This window comes from Ambystoma mexicanum, chromosome 2p, assembly GCF_040938575.1.
Source record: "Ambystoma mexicanum isolate Mex_15411 chromosome 2p, UKY_AmexF1_1, whole genome shotgun sequence".
Classification (NCBI taxonomy): Eukaryota; Metazoa; Chordata; class Amphibia; order Caudata; family Ambystomatidae; genus Ambystoma; species Ambystoma mexicanum.
Genome location: NC_090923.1, coordinates 1441595552 through 1441612781, shown reverse-complemented (window position 1 = coordinate 1441612781; position 17230 = coordinate 1441595552). Strand labels below are relative to the sequence as shown.

General features: G+C 53.7%; 1 protein-coding gene across 7 annotated transcripts in view; it reads left to right on the top strand.

The window, feature by feature from the left end:
* LOC138567600 (uncharacterized) overlaps positions 1–17230 on the top strand; it is a 1191853-nt gene that overhangs the window by 1065814 nt on the left and 108809 nt on the right. For 5 of the 7 annotated variants that reach the window (XM_069645989.1, XM_069645987.1, XM_069645988.1 and 2 more), the window contains one exon: positions 9215–9326. The exons of the other annotated variants lie outside the window; for them this stretch is intronic. In XM_069645989.1, coding sequence (XP_069502090.1) covers positions 9215–9326 — 112 coding nt within the window. The remainder of the gene's footprint in view (positions 1–9214; positions 9327–17230) is intronic. 7 annotated transcript variants of the gene reach the window in all.

Below are 17230 nucleotides of genomic sequence, written 5' to 3'. Positions count from 1 at the left end.
ACATAACCATGGATTACACACACATGCATGGGCACTCACCGGACAATGCTTCATAATCTGGTAGGTCTCCCACGCCTTGGATCTGTTCCTCTGTGATGAAGGTTCCAGCAACAGACTCATGTTCAGTGAGTTGGTCGTCCTCTGGTGGAGACCCACCGCCAGTCACCAGAGTAGAGGCATGATTGGAAGTCAGCTTGTTCTTTGCTCTGCGTTTCAGGTCATTCCACCACTTGTAGCAATCATCAGCTGTGCGCCTCACAAATCCAAGGGCACTAATGTGGTCCGCGATGGTCTGACAGTGGGCCCTACGTTGAGCAGGCGTAGTCTTGCAGCCTGCAGTCACCACCATTTCGCGGCTATGTGCCAACACATAGTCCACAAGTGCATCAAGTTCGGCATCATTGAAGCTAGGCTTCCTTGACGTGCTGGAGTGTGTAGCCGTGTCTGGGGTCTCAGCCTGTGGTGCAAGAGCACCCTTCTTCTTCTTCTTGTAAGGTGGTGCGATCCTGAGTGGCTTACGCCACTCTGGTCAATAGGGGCAGAAGCGCAGGTGGACTGGGTACTTGAAGCCTGTAAAGGCACATTGACCAAAGGTCTTGGTGCAGGCATTGGCTGCAGGGTGATGGTGGCAGGGCCAACATTGGTGTGATGGACCTGGACTGACACTGTCCCGGCTGGGAGACTCGGAGCTGGGGTGGATTGAGCTGCAGCTGCCCCTGCAGCCTCCCCACTCTGGCTACTTGGGGCAGCAGATGACATTGCTGCCCCAGATCCACATGGCCTGGTGACAGCAACTTTCACCGCCACACGTGGCTTAGACTTGGTGACCTGGAAGTCAGTCTGGGAGTCATCCTGTGCCGGTTCAGTTGACAACATGGGCCGGTCCAACAAGGGCTGAGCTGGGATGGTGTCAGCTATGTTTCCCACAACCATTGGGGGGGGCATAGGTGGCCCTGATTGGTCCTCCACACACTGGGCTCTAGGGGCACCCTGCAAATCCTGGCCATGTCCCCTACCGCGCCCACCACACCCACCTCTTTGAGATCGGCCACCTTTGCCTGCCTTACTGCTTGGTCGCCTCCCAACCATGGCACTGGTGTTGTTGTGCGTATGGGAGTTGCAGTAAACAATTGTTCTGGGCAATTGGGGTCAAAGGGGTAGGGTACTAGATGGAATTCGTACCGTAGTGCTCTAGCAAGGCTGTCTGTGACCCCCTGGGGGAAGATGACGGGTCACGCAACGCACAGGCACTCCAAAAACAAAAGTACACAAGCACGCAACCCCTGGTAGACCACGTGCATGGAAAAATGAACCCGCACTACGCTGTGGCACTCAGAAACGCAAAAATAAGCATATGCGTGTTACATGCAGCCTACAATGAGCTCTGAAGGGGTACACAACACATGGGGGGCAACCACAGTTGGAAAATACGTGCGCGACTCACTGTCTGCCTTGAAAAAGAATGTGAAAAAGACGCACATGTGTGCGTTGGTAACACCCCCGCCAAATGAAGAAAAGAACGCAGTCTGAGGAAACGGGGAGTACGAACTGGAAACGTTGTGAAGTAATCGCGTGTGAACCGAAAAGAAGTACAAGAATCACCCGCTCGCTCTCCACAAAAAGCACATACAAGAAAATAGCGTCATACTCGTACCTTTTTAAGCCAACCCACACGTGCAACGTCACTTACACGCTAAGGCCCTTTCCTCCAATAGCACGGTGACGTGCAGTTATCTCACGTGCTGTTTCACTATGCACCCGTGTTGTGGGGAAAGCCCGCGCACGCAACGTCACTTACGCGCTAAGGGCCGTTCCTCGAATTACACGCTGACGTGCACTTTTTTCATGTGCCAAATCACTGCGTATCAAGCTGGCCACGCGAAAACACATGGAAGACCACGCTCCTGCCCAAAAGGCCATTTTCCTGCCCCCAAGTTCCCCGAGCACACTCCCACCAGCCATCTGCTGCTGCCTGCCTGCTGCCCACGTGCCCTGCTATTTGGTGCCTGCACGTCAGCCATCTGCAGGGGTCCAGTTGCTGTGTCCACCCCTGCTGAACAGAAGACTCCCGACTGGGATACCATCGCTCCACAGCCCAGCCCCAGGACCCAGTTGCCCACCCACGCCTGCCTCGGGGGTCGCCATGTCGGGGCAAACACCATCTGAGACCACTGGCAACCCCCAGCCAGAGAGGCAGAGGGCCACCAGCTTCAGTGAGAAGGAAGTTGGTGTCCTGGTAGAGCATGTCCTGGGGCATTATGATGCCCTCTTTGGAACATCACGCAACAACTAGGAAGGACGGGAAAGGATCTGGTAGGACGTAGTGGTTGCCATCAATGCGAAGCGGGTGGCAACACGTGACATCAAGCACGTCCGGAAGCGCTGGGAGGACTTCAGGTCCAGGACCCTCTACAAGGCCCGGTGCCTCGTGAAGGCAGAGGATGCAGAGGGGTGCCGGGTCAGCATGAGCAACATCCAGATGAGGGTCCTGGAACGCATAGGCCCAGCGCTCCACGCCCAGATCCTTCGGAGGCAGACCCGTCTGGAGTTGAGCAGTAAGCGGCCAAGCATTGCTGTGTGAGACAGGGCATGTTGCAGTGTGCTGGTAGTCTGATACTTGCCTGTATGTGTGACATAGGCCATGTATGGATGTGTGTGTGCAGCGACATCAAGGTCATGCATGTGAGACCAGTAATGTGTGAACCACATGGATGGTGCATGTGTTCCAATGCAACATGGGGAGCTGTATGCCGAATGCACAGATGAATGCATGCCAGTCTCTGTTCTTGGACATGGAGGGGGGTGAGGGATGGGTGCTGCTCTCATGTACATGTATGGTGCACATGTGTGTGCGTGTGTCTGAGAAGTGTGTGTGTGTGACTTTGAAACGCCATGGATGCATGACACATGTCCGTGATGATGTGTAGATTCACTCATGCAGTGCGGTCACCGTTGTATCCACTGTGTATGTGGTGTACGAGCCATGATGCATGTGAGTTTTGAGACAACAGTTTGGTTAACAGAGGCCCTTGTACATGGATGCTGATCTTGATTGCATGCGCCGTGCCTGTTTCTGCATGTGCGTTGCGTGCATTGACCCATGTGTTGTGGAGGGACAGGATGGAAGTGACGTTTGACAGTGCCACTCATGTATTGTTGCTTCCTGTCTAGGGGACTATTGTACAGTACCCTGATGCTTGTGTTCTAGGTCTCCCTCTTCGCAGCGTCCAGTGAAGAAGAGGGCAGAGACGGCGCTGTGGAGCTAAGCGGCGGGGATGCCTCCACCGGGCGGCGACGCAAGGCCCAGCCACCCACCCAGGAATTGCCATCATCCGGGAGAAAGGGGACTGGTGCCGCGTCTGCCACTATGGCTGTAGTGGAAGGGCCGGGTGAGCCCCCACAGGGGCTTGCAATGGCGGAAGACGGTGCAGAGACATCCAGGTTGGTGGTCTCCACAGAGGAGGAGGAGCCCGCTACTGAGACGCACATGGGGCCTGTTGGGGGTAGTACCACTGGTGCAGTCCAGGGCCAGGGTCAGGAGGCAGCACAGGTCACCGCGGAGGGGCCAGTGCATGACCCTGTCCCTGACCCTGTGACAGCACCACCATGCACCAGCAGGGATGCCCCGTCCCAGGCCCGTCCGCAGGTAGGGGGGAGGCCCACATCATCTGCCTCTCCACTACCTGCGGACAAGGAGTCCCATGAACGTATGGGCTCTGTCCTGATTGGTGTCACGTTGCGCACGCGTGTCATTTGTGATGACGTGCGTGCTTCCTGGGGGGAGCACACACGCCATTACGAAGAGCAGCGTCGCGACGTGGCACACTTGGGAAGGTCGCTGGTTGATGGGTTCCTATATGTGTTGCACACTCTGCCGGACCTCTCCTCCTCTGTGGAGACTATGCGCCAATCGTTCTCCCTGCCGTCTTCCGGCCCATATTCCACTAGGGCCCCCTGTGGACCTGGCCCGACCAACACAGCCAGCTTGGTGGAGATCCCATCCCTGCCACAGTCGGGAGTCGGCGGTCCAGCAGGGGTGGACATCCCAACAACTGGAGACTAGCAGATGGAGGATGTGCAGGCATCATCGGACAGGGCACATGGACAGCAGCAGCAGCAGGCTCTAGGTGGGAGCAATGATGGCTCGGGGCCATCAACATCAGAGGGGCAGACATCAGCCAGAGGGCAGGAGGACCCTGGAATGGGTGTGTCTTCCGTGTGGCTGTGGTTGGGCCAACGTATAGATGCGGAGCGGTGGCGGGCGGAAGAGGCTCGGCTCACAATGGTCAGGGCGGAGAACTCCATGTGGAGGGCACTGAGGCGGGCCGAGTGCCTCGAGGCTATTCGCAGGGAGTTGGAGTCCAACATGGCATCGTCCCTGCGAACCCTCGGGGCCATAGAAGAGGACCGCCTCCAGGACATTGAGCAGGAGTTCGATGATGCCCTGGCCCGGGATATCGGAAAGTGAGCCGTCGGACTAGCCTGCCGCCATTGTAAATAGTTTTTAGTGTTAGGTTTAATTTTCATTTTCATTTCTTTTGGGGTGATTGGACTATGCCCCACACTTTTGTTTATAGTTATTTCTTAGGTAGTTTCTTAGATAGGTTTCAGTGCTTTTGTTGAGCTCATGGACCCTTTCAAAATTGCTTGTACATAGTTGGACATTGAATTTATGTGTACATTTTCTTTGGATTTCAACATGGAGCAATGGATTTTGATTTTTACGTTTCCTTTGGATTTGGTTTGGTAGTCAGAGAATTTGGACCATTTTTATTTAGGATTTATTTGGATTCTATCTACATTTCATTTTTCATATTTTTGGACATGCATTTCATTTCATGTTTGTATTTTTGTTTTGGGTTTCATTTCATTACATTGATTTTGTTAATAATGCATTTTGATATTTTAATTCCATGTGTGGGATTCGATCATTGGGTTCATGCATGTCAAAATGTGGTTTTACACAATCTATGGCAAACAGTGTGTGTGAGTGACAGACATATGTTGATGTAAATGGTTGACTTTTGATTTGTGTCCTGACATAGGCATGTCGGTGTGGGGTGGATTGGTGAAATCATTGCATGTCAAGACTGGGGTGGCGTGCTGTGGTATTCTGGTGCACATGAGGCCCATGATTGTGCAGTTTCCTTTCGTGTTGCAGGGGGACATGAGTCGGGCCTGCTGGCAGGTGCCCCTCAATGCTGGGTGGATGGGGGTGCTGGGGGACATGAGTCTGGGCCTGCTCGCAGGTGCCCCTCACTGCTGGGAGACATGAGTCGGGGCCTGCTGACAGGTGCCCCTCACTGCTGGGTGGATGGGGTGCTGGGGGACATGAGTCGGGGCCTGCTGGCAGGTGCCCCTCAATGCTGGGTGGATGGGGGTGCTGGGGGACATGAGTCAATGCTCACTTGTTCCTCTGTGACATGTGGGCTGGCTGGGGTGGCTTCGCCAGGGTGGATGGGCTGCCTCTGGGGCATGGCCAGGGGTGCAGTGTGTACCCCTGTGTTGGGGTCTGCCTGCAGGTCCTGGGGAGGTGGGTGAGGGGACACCTGGGAGGACACACACTGCCAATTCGTTGGGGCTCCCCCGAAATACACGTACCCCACTTGCACAGGGCCAAACGCGTGCAAAACTTCCCGCGCACCCCCGAAATACATGTACCCTGCTCCCACAGGGCCAATCGCGTGTGAAACTTCCCACGCACCCCCGAAATACACGTACCCTGCTCGCACAGGCCCAATCGCGTGTGAAACTTCCCGCGCACCCCTGAAATACACGTGCCCCGCTCGCACAGGCCCAATCGCGTGTGAAACTTCCCGCGCACCCCCAAAATACACGTACCCCGCTCGCACATGCCCAATCGCGTGTAAAACTTCCTGCGCACCCCCGAAATACACGTACCCCGCTCGCACATGGCCAATCCCGTGTAAAACTTCGAGCGCACCCCCGAAATACACGTACCCCGCTTGCACAGGCCCAATCGCGTGTGAAACTTCCCGCGCACCCCCGAAGTACACATACCCCGCTCGCACAGGGCCAATCTTGTGTAACATTTCCCGTGTAGCGGGGTACCTGTATTCGGAGGGGTGCGCTTTGGTGGTTGTGGGGCTGTATGCTGGTCCACTGGGCTCTGCGCCATGTAGGGATTTGTGCGCTGTTCATGGCGCATGGGGAGGGGTTGGGGGTGTAACTGGCGCTGCTGCAGGGTCGCTGCGCTACTCTGCGCCACGGCTGGTTATGGATGTTGAAATCCATGGATATGCTGTGCGCGGAAATGGATTTTGGCACACGCAGCTGGCGCAGACTGCCGCACGCGCACACTGTGCGCCAGCCGCGTGCGCCACTTGTGCGCTGATTTCTATGAATTACCCCCAGAGTATTTAGTAAGATGAAGTTGAAGATAGTGAGGTCCACAAGCCCAGACAGGCTTGTGGATGATGCAGGGGGATTTTTTATTTAATCTGTGCAGCAAACCGGTAGCCAGAGGAGACTTTTTAGGGCAGGAGAGATGCTGTCTCTGGGCTAAAGGCCTAGGAAAAGTCTTGCTGCCCTATTCTGGATTAGCTGGAAGGGGCGCAGAGTGGAAGATGGTATGTTCAGGCAGAAGCTATTGCAATAGTCAAGCCTAGAGAGAACCAGGGCCCTAGTAACATTGAGCCTCTAGGGAAAGAGAGAAAAGAGGGGAAAGTGAGAAAAGGGCGAATTCCTTTGAGAAGGAAGAGCTGAAAGTGGGACTTCTTGGCAATGTCCTGAGTCGGAGGGAGGAAGGAGAGAGAGAGAGAGAGGAGTCGAAGATGACTCCAAGGTTTCTGGCTTCAGAGGAAGGAGCATGGGGAGAGCCCAACTGAGAAGGCCAGAGTGAAGCGAAGAAGGAAGGAGCAGGGGTCCCAATGGGAAGGACCTCGGTTTTACAGACGTTAAGGCAGAGATCGTTGGAGGTGCACCAGGACTGAACAGCAGATAGGCATTCAGGAGTGATGGAGGGTGCAAGAGGGTCATCGGGAAGTTTGAAAAAGAGTTGTGTCTCGTCTGCATAACACTGGAAATTGTGGGAAAAGGAGGAGATGAGGCGTGAAAGCTGAACAAGGTAGATGTTAAAGTGCCAAGGGGAGAAGATAGAGCCCTGGGGGACACCACAAGTGGTGAAGGAAGTAGAAGAAAAGGTGCCCAAGATGACTTGGGAAGAGCGGTCAGTTAGGAAAGATGTCAGCCAGTCCAGTACCCATTCCGTGGAAGGGTATTGTGGAGTCTTTGTATGAGGATGGAATGGTTGTCCATGTCAAAGGCAGAGGAGAGATCCAGACGGATGAGGACAGCCGTGGAGTTGGAGTCTGGGGGTGCGAGCAGTTCTTTTTGGGTGTTCAGAAGAGCAGTTTCCCTGCCTCTGGATGCTCGGATCCAGATTGATGGTCATGGAGACCACCAACAAGTTCAGTGTGCGAGTTGAGTTTGGGCAATGCCCGTTTATTTTTTTTATTTTTTTTATTTTTTTATTGGTCATTTATATAGCGCCCATACACTTAAACAAGCGTTTCAAAGTGCTCCAACGCAGGGAGGGTGACGGCTACAAGGATTAACATTCTTACTAAGCATTGGTACGTTCAGAATGGACAAGTGCAATGTGTTTAGCGGTACAACATAATACAGGAGGAATACAAAACTGTTACAACATATGACGGGAATATAGCATGTGCCTGACGGTCGTTACAAAATGTAAGACTTGAACATGAAGAAAGAGTGATGGGAGGGGGGAGGTGTGGGTTAAGTTGCACAAGAACACAAAATAAGTGCAAACAACAAAAGGAAGAGGGTCAGAGGCGTGGGGGGCGGGAGGGAACACTCAACACAACCAGGCACAGTGAATGGCTGTCGTAAAACACCTAGTTTCGATTTTAGGCGGGCACTTTAAAAAGCACATGAGTCAACAGTGGCTACAGAGCAAAGTCTCAGTAACACTTGGAGAGATGTGTTGGCTACTTTCAGGGATGACTGCAGGTGACCCATGCATCCTGCCTGGGCGAGGATGGTCTCCAACAGCCCCAATACCAAGTGTACAGCAAGGAAGTACTGGAGTGGCGACCGAGGAAGGAGGGGGGGCAACCAAAACGGCCCGGCCCAGACAGGGGCCTTAGGTGAGGGCCTTTGTTTGGGGGCTGACTCCTGCCTCCCGGTGGACATCATTGGCTAATGTGTCACAGCAGCCAGTGGGGAAGCGAGGCATGTCAGCGTCGGAAAGTCCGAATTGGCCACATGTCAGCGTCGGGAAGTCCGAATTGGCCATAGCCAGGGCGGCCATGATGGAAAGTGCATTGATCCCAGTGCATTGGAAAAGCCCCAAAAAAGCATTTGGATACAGCAGAGATGTAGACGTGATGGGCGCAGTTGGTGGAGAACGGTGATGGAAATTGTTGGCCCATTTTGCACATGTAACGTGCTTCGCGGCAAAAAGATGCAGCTTTACATTTTTGTATTACCTATCAAGGCAGATGGAGAACTGCTGCAATGCTTTCTGGCGCTCCACAAAGTCCTACCTTGTTGCAGATGGTCAGGCGAGGTGACTGCACTGTGGAGAGCTGGTCATGTCATGGGAACGTGAAAGGAAGAAAGAGGGACAAAGCTTCTTACGGGGCCAGATGAGGGCCTTTGTTTGGGGGGCGGCTCCCGCCTCCCGGTGGACATCATTGGCTAATGTTGTGTCACAGCAGCCAATGGGGAAATCGAGGCATGTCGGCGTCGGGAGGTCTGAATTGCCCAAAGCCAGGTCGGCCATGATGGAAAGTGCACTGATCTCAATACATTGCAGCACAGCAAAGACAAAAAGCCCCAAAAAAGCATCTGGAGGCAGCAACTTACCCAGGAAGGTGGTGATGGAAATAAGGCGGTAGTTTGCAGGACAGGTAGGGTCTGCTGAAGGATTTTTGAGTAGGTGCACACAAGGGAGTGCTTAAGGGAGGCAGGGAAAGATCCAGTGTTAAAGGAGTTGCAGAATTAGCGAGAGAGACGGCAGGAGAGCCAATGTTATCTTTGATGGTCCTAGATGAGTAAGGGACACCTGTTTGGAAGAGACCTTCATGGTCCCCTATTCTCTGCTGCCCCTTCTCCAATCAATGCTGCCTTACCCTCTCAATTCTGTAATGAATCTGATTGCTGTCTATTTATCCCCTTTTGTAATATCAGTTTACCCTGTCTGTGTTCTTTCTTTTTTGTTTGGCAGGTTCTGGGACTTGCCTGCACTCCTGTAGGCGATAACGTACTTCTGCTGGGAGTGCAGCATTGCAAACAACTATTGAAGTTGAACCTGAGCCGCACACGTATCACTGACCGGGGTGAGTATCTTAATTTCTTCATCCCTAGAAAGGTGATCTTTCAATCTTACCACATAACGGAATACCTCATGTCATTCAACAAAGTGCCTTCACATCAAGCAGCATACCTCTTAACTTCTGAATGGATCCTTCTTCATCCTAACCATAATCGCAAAACTCATATCTCTTCCAGAATGTCCTGTGTTCCCCTCTCCATGTAACATCAGTTCTCATGCATCCAGCCTCTTCTTCACTACCCCCAATATGTTGCCCCACCCGCACCTGAAATCTTCACTGTGCACACTAAGAACAAACCAGGTATGTTCTCAGTGGAGCCTACATCCTCCTAGAGTATACTAAGGGTACTTACCACTTTTTTGGTAACAGGGGGCCTATTTCATAAGGCGAAAACAGAATATAACCTGAAACAAAAAGGATGTAGGATTCCCCTCCCTTTTTCACGTTTGTCAGTGGCCTAAAGTTTAAATCGTGCTAAGGTTGGAAAAATCCAAACCACATTAGCGCTTATATCCCTTTGGGGCTTAGTTTTGTGCTTTATACATTTTAAAATAGTAATACATTGTTAAAAACAGTTTAATATTCTATAATTCATAGTAAAAACAGTTGATGCATGGAAAAATACGTGTGACTATACAACAACAAACATGGAATACTGTTGCTTTCCCCAAAAGCTTTAACATCCCATCCACATATTTAAAAACACCTTATCGCAATGTGGGGTTAGTGTATGGTTGTGACTCAATTACCAAAGCTGGAGAAATGTGTGTATACCATCTATATTCTACTGAACATGCCGCCTAGGCACTCATCCACCCGTAATACTTTGGCTGTACACCAAGGAAGATAAAGGTTTTTCCTTTCTTTATTTCCTAATACAATGGGCCTCATTACTAGTCCGCCAGTCCGGAATGCGGTAATGAACGGCCGATTATGGCTTGTCGGTCGCACTCACCACACCAACGCGGAAACAGTGTCACCACCGGCACGGAAACACCCACGGATATACCACCCCAAAAAGCAGTGGAAAACCCATGACCGCCCCCGCCGTCACAGACACGGAATCACCGGAAGAGGAAAAAACGTAACCGCGAAAAACCAGAAACAGAGAGGCAGCCATTACTTAAACCGCAATCCACTGCCATCCTCACACACCACAGGCCAGATCACCTCCCTGAACTGTAAAAATCATCCACCAGTGTGGCATCCCAGATTCCAGCAAGAAGACAGGGCAAGCAAAGGTTTAGTGAGGCAAAGCTCACAGTGCTTGTGGAGCATATAGTGGACCATGCGGAAATGCTTTTCAGCACAGACAAGCGGTGCGCCACCCAGCAACGCTTTAAGGAGGTGTGGGCTGAAGCAGCACACTAGTGCACAGCAGTAGGGGTGACCACACACACTGTGAAGGACTGCCACAAGAGGTGGGATGACCTCAGGCTCAGAGTGCGCAACCTCATCGCTGCACACCGCCAGCACAGCACTGGCAACGGTGGAGGCCCAGGGTCACCACTTAAACTTCAGTCAGGAGGAGCGGTGCAGCAGTGTCCTGCACCTTGAGGGCATACACAGCATTGGCGACGCAGAGGCAGGAGTGAGTCCACCTGTTGATGCCAATATGTGCACAAAGTACAAAGTCATGAGTGCGAATGAACCCCAGGAGTGACCCAATGGACCCACAGATAACCCCCCCCCCAAAGCCAGGGCAGGAGTGAACCAAAGGACCCACTGATAACCCCCCCCCCGCTCCCAGCCAGTGCAGGAGTGACCCAATGGACCCATTGATAACTCCCCCCACCCCCCCAGCCAGGGCAGGAGTGACCCAATGGACCCACTGATAACCCCCCCCCCCTTCCCGGGCAGGAGTAACCCAATGGACCCACTGATAAACCCCCCACCAGCCAGGGCAGGAGTGACCCAATGGATCCACCAATCACCCAGATCACAAGCAACATGCACCCAATACATGGCCCCTGGACATGCACACAGTGCGTGACTGAGTACAAGCTGAGACACACACACCTGAGTGCATGAACAGTCAAATGTGTGTGCATGCAAGTGGTCACAGATCGTTTAGTCAGTGTGATGCATGTGATGGACCCATCAAGTACCACCACACAACTAACAGCATGCCCTCTGTATCCCCACAGGCATGTCAATTGACTGCAACAATGCCCAACAGGTGCAACGTCCACCTGCACGTGATGACAAGGCAAGCATCTCTGGGACACAGGCACCAGCTGCATCTGGCACAGATGCACCAGCCGACGTTTCCATCCCCATGCAGGCTGCTGCCACACAAGTGGCGCACGCTCCCACCATGGCCACAGATTCCATCCTGCAGGCCGTCTGCACTGCGGAGGAGGCTGCATCCAGTGGCAACAGTGCCCCAGCCATGCAGTCCGAAGTCGGAGGACAGGAGGAGGTGGACAACATGGATGACCTGACATCCCTCCACAACCTGCAGTGCAGCCCCCCTCAATGCACAGCCCCATGAGGTCGCCACTGCCCTCCATGGCAGAGCTAAGTGCCCGCATGCAGCAGATGGAGGAACAGCAGGCCACCCTATCCCAGCTTGTGGAAAGGCAGCTGGAGCAGGCAAGGCTGCAGCGGGAGGATGCCATGCAGCAGCGGGAGGAGGCGAGGCTGCAGCGAGAGAGCAATGCGACATCGGTGCGTCGGCTCTCCAAGGCCATCAGATGTTTTGCCACGACCATTGTCACCTTAGCACGGCATGGCCAGGAGGGCAACAGTGTGACATCCACCATCGCTGAGCCCATGTTGGTTGTCCAGCAGGCGTTTCTTGGACGTGTGCCACCAGTCACACCACCAGTGCCGTCCACCAGCACCACCCCATCAAGCTCCACCACTGCCAGCCCACGGAGGCGCTCCAGTCGGCTTGCTGAACCCTCCGTCAAGGATGCTCATGCGCATAAGCGCCCCCGGAAATAGTGCAATGTGGGACTGGCTGTCCACAAGACATTCTGGGACACAATGGGTTTATGGGGGTGGGTATGTTTGGGTGGTGGGGGAGGTCCATTATGGGGTTAGTGGTTTGGGGCCTGGTTGGGGGTGGGTACGTTTGGGTGGTGGGGGAGGATCATTATGGGGTTAGTGGTTTGGGGCCTGGTTGGGGGTGGGTACATTTGGGTGGTGGGGGAGGTCTATTATGGGGTTAGTGGTTTGGGGCCTGGTTGGGGGTGGGTACGTTTGGGTGGTGGATGATCACAGGTGTACAGCTTTCCTATCCACTACACCTTCTTTCCTGATTTTTTTTTACAATAAATCACCTTTGTAAACACTTTCACGAATGGACATCCATAATTTCATTTGCAATCAATCCATTTATTAACATGCATCATCATAATCATGCAATGCTGTTCATGTGCAGTCTCTCAAAAGTAAATGCGAATGAGTGCATCCCATGCATGTTGACCATCTTGTGCCCCCCTGCGAGGGAGTGCAGCCATCCCATCCCCATCTTCATCATCCACTGTGTCTGGGGGCAGAGGAATGTTCCTGCGCATGCAGATTGTGCAGCATGGCACACACAAGCACTATTTTACCCGTCTTCACTGGGTTGTACAGCAGTGATCCGCCAGATCTGCACAAGCAGCGGAACCTGACTTTCAGTAGGCCAAATGTCCTCTGGATCATGCCACGTGTGTGGACGCGTGCCCTGTTGTAGGCCTCCTCGTGCCTGTTCCTTGGCCTCCGTACGGGTGTCATCAGCCATGGCGTGAGTGCATATCCTGCATCACCTACATGGGATGTAAATGGAGGGGACATGTCCGTGTTTGTGGTATACATGTCTTCATCAGATGCAGTGCAATCATGTGTCATCAGTCAATCAACCATATGGGGCAAGCAGTGGCCTGACCAGTGAGTGATAACCATTACTGGGTCAGTTGTCCACATTGGTGCTTGGACATTGCCCAACGACTTGCTGTGCATATGAAGTTGCCCTTGTGGCCAGTAGTGGTTGGTGAGTATGGCATTGTGCAGTGATGTAAACACATGGAGGAGTAAGTCAATCGACACTGTGATGATGTGGTTGATGCAGATTGTCTGATGTGCACACATCATGTGCATTGGGGGGCAGTGGGGCATAGTGTGGGTGGGTGTATTCAGTGGCTCATGTCGTATTAGGTTGTGCTAGCAGTACATGTCTTGGTTGTGCATCTCCTTTGGCAAGGTGTGTACGAGCACACTGTGCCCACCTGTCATGTGTAGCTTTGTGATGTGTGGGTTGTGGTGACTGTCCATTACATTGGCCAGGGTGTGATGCATTGGCAGTTGTAGCAGCCTAGTCACACAGGTCATTGCCCTAGAACACCCCCCTTTCACATGGGCCATGCATTGGCAGTTATACTCACCCAATAGCTCTGTGCTTTGTCCAGCATACCGCTCCATGTACCGTGGCAATGTTGAATTCTGCAGGACCATTGAGTCATGTGTTGACCCCGGGAAATGTGTGCAGCAATGTGTTATCACTTGTCCAGCGTCACATACCATCTGTACATTCAGTGAGTGCTATTGTTTCCTATTGCGGTACACCATCTCCATTGCACGTGGTACTGTCAGGTCTATGTGGGTGCAGTCTAATGCACCAATGCAATTTGGCATGGCGGCAATGGCATGGATGGCCAACTTGGTGGCAATGACCTGGGCAAGGGTATGGGGTAGGGCGATGTGTTCCGACACATGGCGCAGCAGGGCATCCAGTACCTGGCCCAGTATTCATGAGAAACAGGGTTTTGACAGCCCATGCAGCTCACCAACAGTGTGCTGATAAGTTCCAGTGCCAAGAAAATGCAGTACCGAGCCCACCGTCAGAAGGGGAGGGACTGCCGTCGAAATGCCAATGCGGCTGCTGATGTCGTCCTCAATCATGGTGGTGATGTACATGATTGTTGGACGGTCCTGCCGGTATAATGTGTGGATCTGTCCTGGGGTCAGTTTCCAGGGTGAGGCCCTGATGCAGGGTACTACAGGCTGCCTGCGGGGTCGTGGCAGGTGCACAATTGGGTTTGGCAAGGGTGCAGGGTTACCGCCACAGTGTCCACGGTGTTGCCGCCATTTGTCTGGTGGAGTTTCCATGTCCGTGCTACTCATAATGCGCACGGTGTTACGTATTGCTGGTAACTGGGGGTGTCGTTGCGCTGTGTCTGCCGACGCAGTTATTGGGTATGTTGACTACGCGGTGGCGGTTTTGGGGTGGTGGTATTTCCGGGATCGAAGGTCGGAATTTGCTGGTCCTGTAAATGGTGCCGGTATGCTTATACCAGAGCCACAGGGAAGATTCTGTCTGTTTTTTTGTGCAGATTTACTAATAATTACAAATTATTGCTGTGTACAGACAAAATATAACACTTAGTGAAAAATACGCAGCAAAAATCGGTTAGAAACTGACATATAATTAATAGGTCAAACTGTAGGTCGACACATTGTTTCTGGCCCATACGAAGGGACCTGCCTATCCTAGACAATCCCAGCTGTTCACAGGAGGGGCCTTCATCAGGACATGGAGAGACTTGTTTCAGATGTAATATATTCTAGACTTTCAAGGTTCTTTTTTTTGGTGTGAGGAACTATAGAAATAAATAAAAATACACTATATGACACATTAAAAACGAATCCCTGGAGGAGGCCACCAGGGGGCGCAGGCAACATGGCAGCCTGATTCCACAGCTCCCTGAGTAGCCCCGGGAAAACAGCAGAGCCATCCCGAAAATGTCTGCCAGGCCCCAGCAGACCACGAGATTCGGGCGTCTGAACTCATAAGGAGCCCACCGGTCCTTAGTTGGAGCTTGGAGGCCACTCCGGGCCCGAGATACGCTGTCCCGTTTGACGAGGGCTCCCCTCCCCCTCCTGGGCGACTTGCCTGTGTTGGCAATGGAGATGCAGCGGGGCCTGGCCTCGGCCTCAGCTCGAGGAGGGAGGAGCCCTGCCCCTCGCCGGGCCTGTTTAAGCGACACGGGCTGACCAGGAGCCCCCACGGACCACGCACTGCTTTGCAGACCATAGCGGAGAGCTGCCGTGCGGCCCCCCGGACCCCTGCAGGGACTCTGAAGCACCGGCCGGGGCCGATGTGGGAGCGCGCCCGGGCCCCTTGAAACGCCGTTGGCGGTCGGCATCCTGCGGTGCCCCGCTCTGCCACAGGTGAGGTCCACCCCGTGACCCAGACTGAAGCGGAGGGGCCCTCTACCCCCAGTTGGAATTGAAGTTAAGGGGGTCCAGCCCCTCACCAACCAGCAACACCCGAGCGGGCATTGATCCCCCCCCCCCCAGCTGGGCACTACGCCACAGGAGCGCACCCGGGGGGCCCCGCCCCTCCTCCTCTGCTCCCCACGCCACTGGACTGCCCTCCCTGGCACCTCGGGGGATGCCGGATTGGCCCCAGAGTGTCCTGCATTCCTCGAGTCCCGCGCTGGGCCCACCACACACGCCGCAGCGACTGCGGGGACCCCGGGGGGACTTCCACCTCCTCCCCCATCGGTTGAGGCCCACCACTGGAGCATCTCTGGGTCCAAAAGACAGACCGCAGCCACCCACCAGATGTCACTGCCCCCCCTCCTACTACAGGGGGCAGGTTCAGGGGTTATAAAGGACAATAGGGCTCCTGTCAAGGCAGAGATCCCCTGCCATTTGTATCTGGGGGACCCCTCGGAAATCCATGGCGGAGTCTCAGTAAAAGCCCTTAATTAACACTGGGAAACCAATCTAAGCCCAGGACACCATCGGTGAAGACCCATAGAACATTGAAGGGATTGTGAACAGCAATAGGACCACAAGGCGGTTCTAAGGGAGGTGCTGATCCCATCCCCCCCAGGGGTATACATAGAGGTTGCTCAGCTGCATCTTGGGGTAAATAGCCTTGGTGGAGAGGAGAAACCACGACACACTCAGGGACGCCAGGTTCGCTTGGGGTGCACAGCACCACATGAGTTGGAAGGAAACTCTAGCCAAGTACCAATTCACGCCAGCTCACCCAGACATGGAGACCAACCCTTCCCCTACCCCAACCACTCCGAACCTGCATGCCATCCAGGGCAGTATCCAAACAATTCTGGATGAAATCAGAGGAATGCGGTCAGACAAGGGGGCTAAACTGGCCGACCTCACCACGAAGGTCTCAACATTAGATGACCGAATCGAGGGGGTCGAAAACAACCAGGTCTCCACCAACCTCCTCGAGGCACAAACAGGCCAGATTTAAGGAGATGCGGCGCCGCGAGGAGGACCTCCGCTTGAGGGTCGATGATATGGAAAATCGTGAGAGGAGAAATAACTTACGGATCTTCGGCCTGGTGGAAGCGGAGGGAGAGACACAGGAAGGACTCGAAGGGAAGGTAGAGGACATCATTCGGATCATCCTTGGAATTGATTCGGGGGAAACGGTCCTGACTGATAGGACCCATCGAGCGGGCGGGGGCGGTAGAGGCCCGCGCTCTGTACTTGCGAGGTTGCGCTACTACAGGGACAAAGCCAAGATCCTGGAAAGGGCAAAGACCTTAAAGGACATTCAATATGGGAACTCAAGAGTGACAATCTTTCAGGACCTCTCAGCACTCCCACTTCAGATGAGGTAAAAATGCGGGTCCATCACCAGATGGCTGCAGGGCAAGGGGGTCTGCTACCGATGGGGACACCCGTTCCATTTAGCTTTCGAGTGGCAGGGTGAGAGGTACCAACTTGTAACAGAGGAAGACATTCTGAGAGCCACTGAGGACCTGGTGGGAGCCCCAAGTACATCACATGATCGAGGTGGCGGTGGGGGAGACCGTGGCCGTGCCCCACAGGGACCTGACTTGGCTCAGGGGAAGCTCAAGGTTAAGGGTGCACCGAAATTTCGGAAAACTCAACACCCCTCCACAGACCGCGAGGGGCCCATATAAGTGCACCCAGAA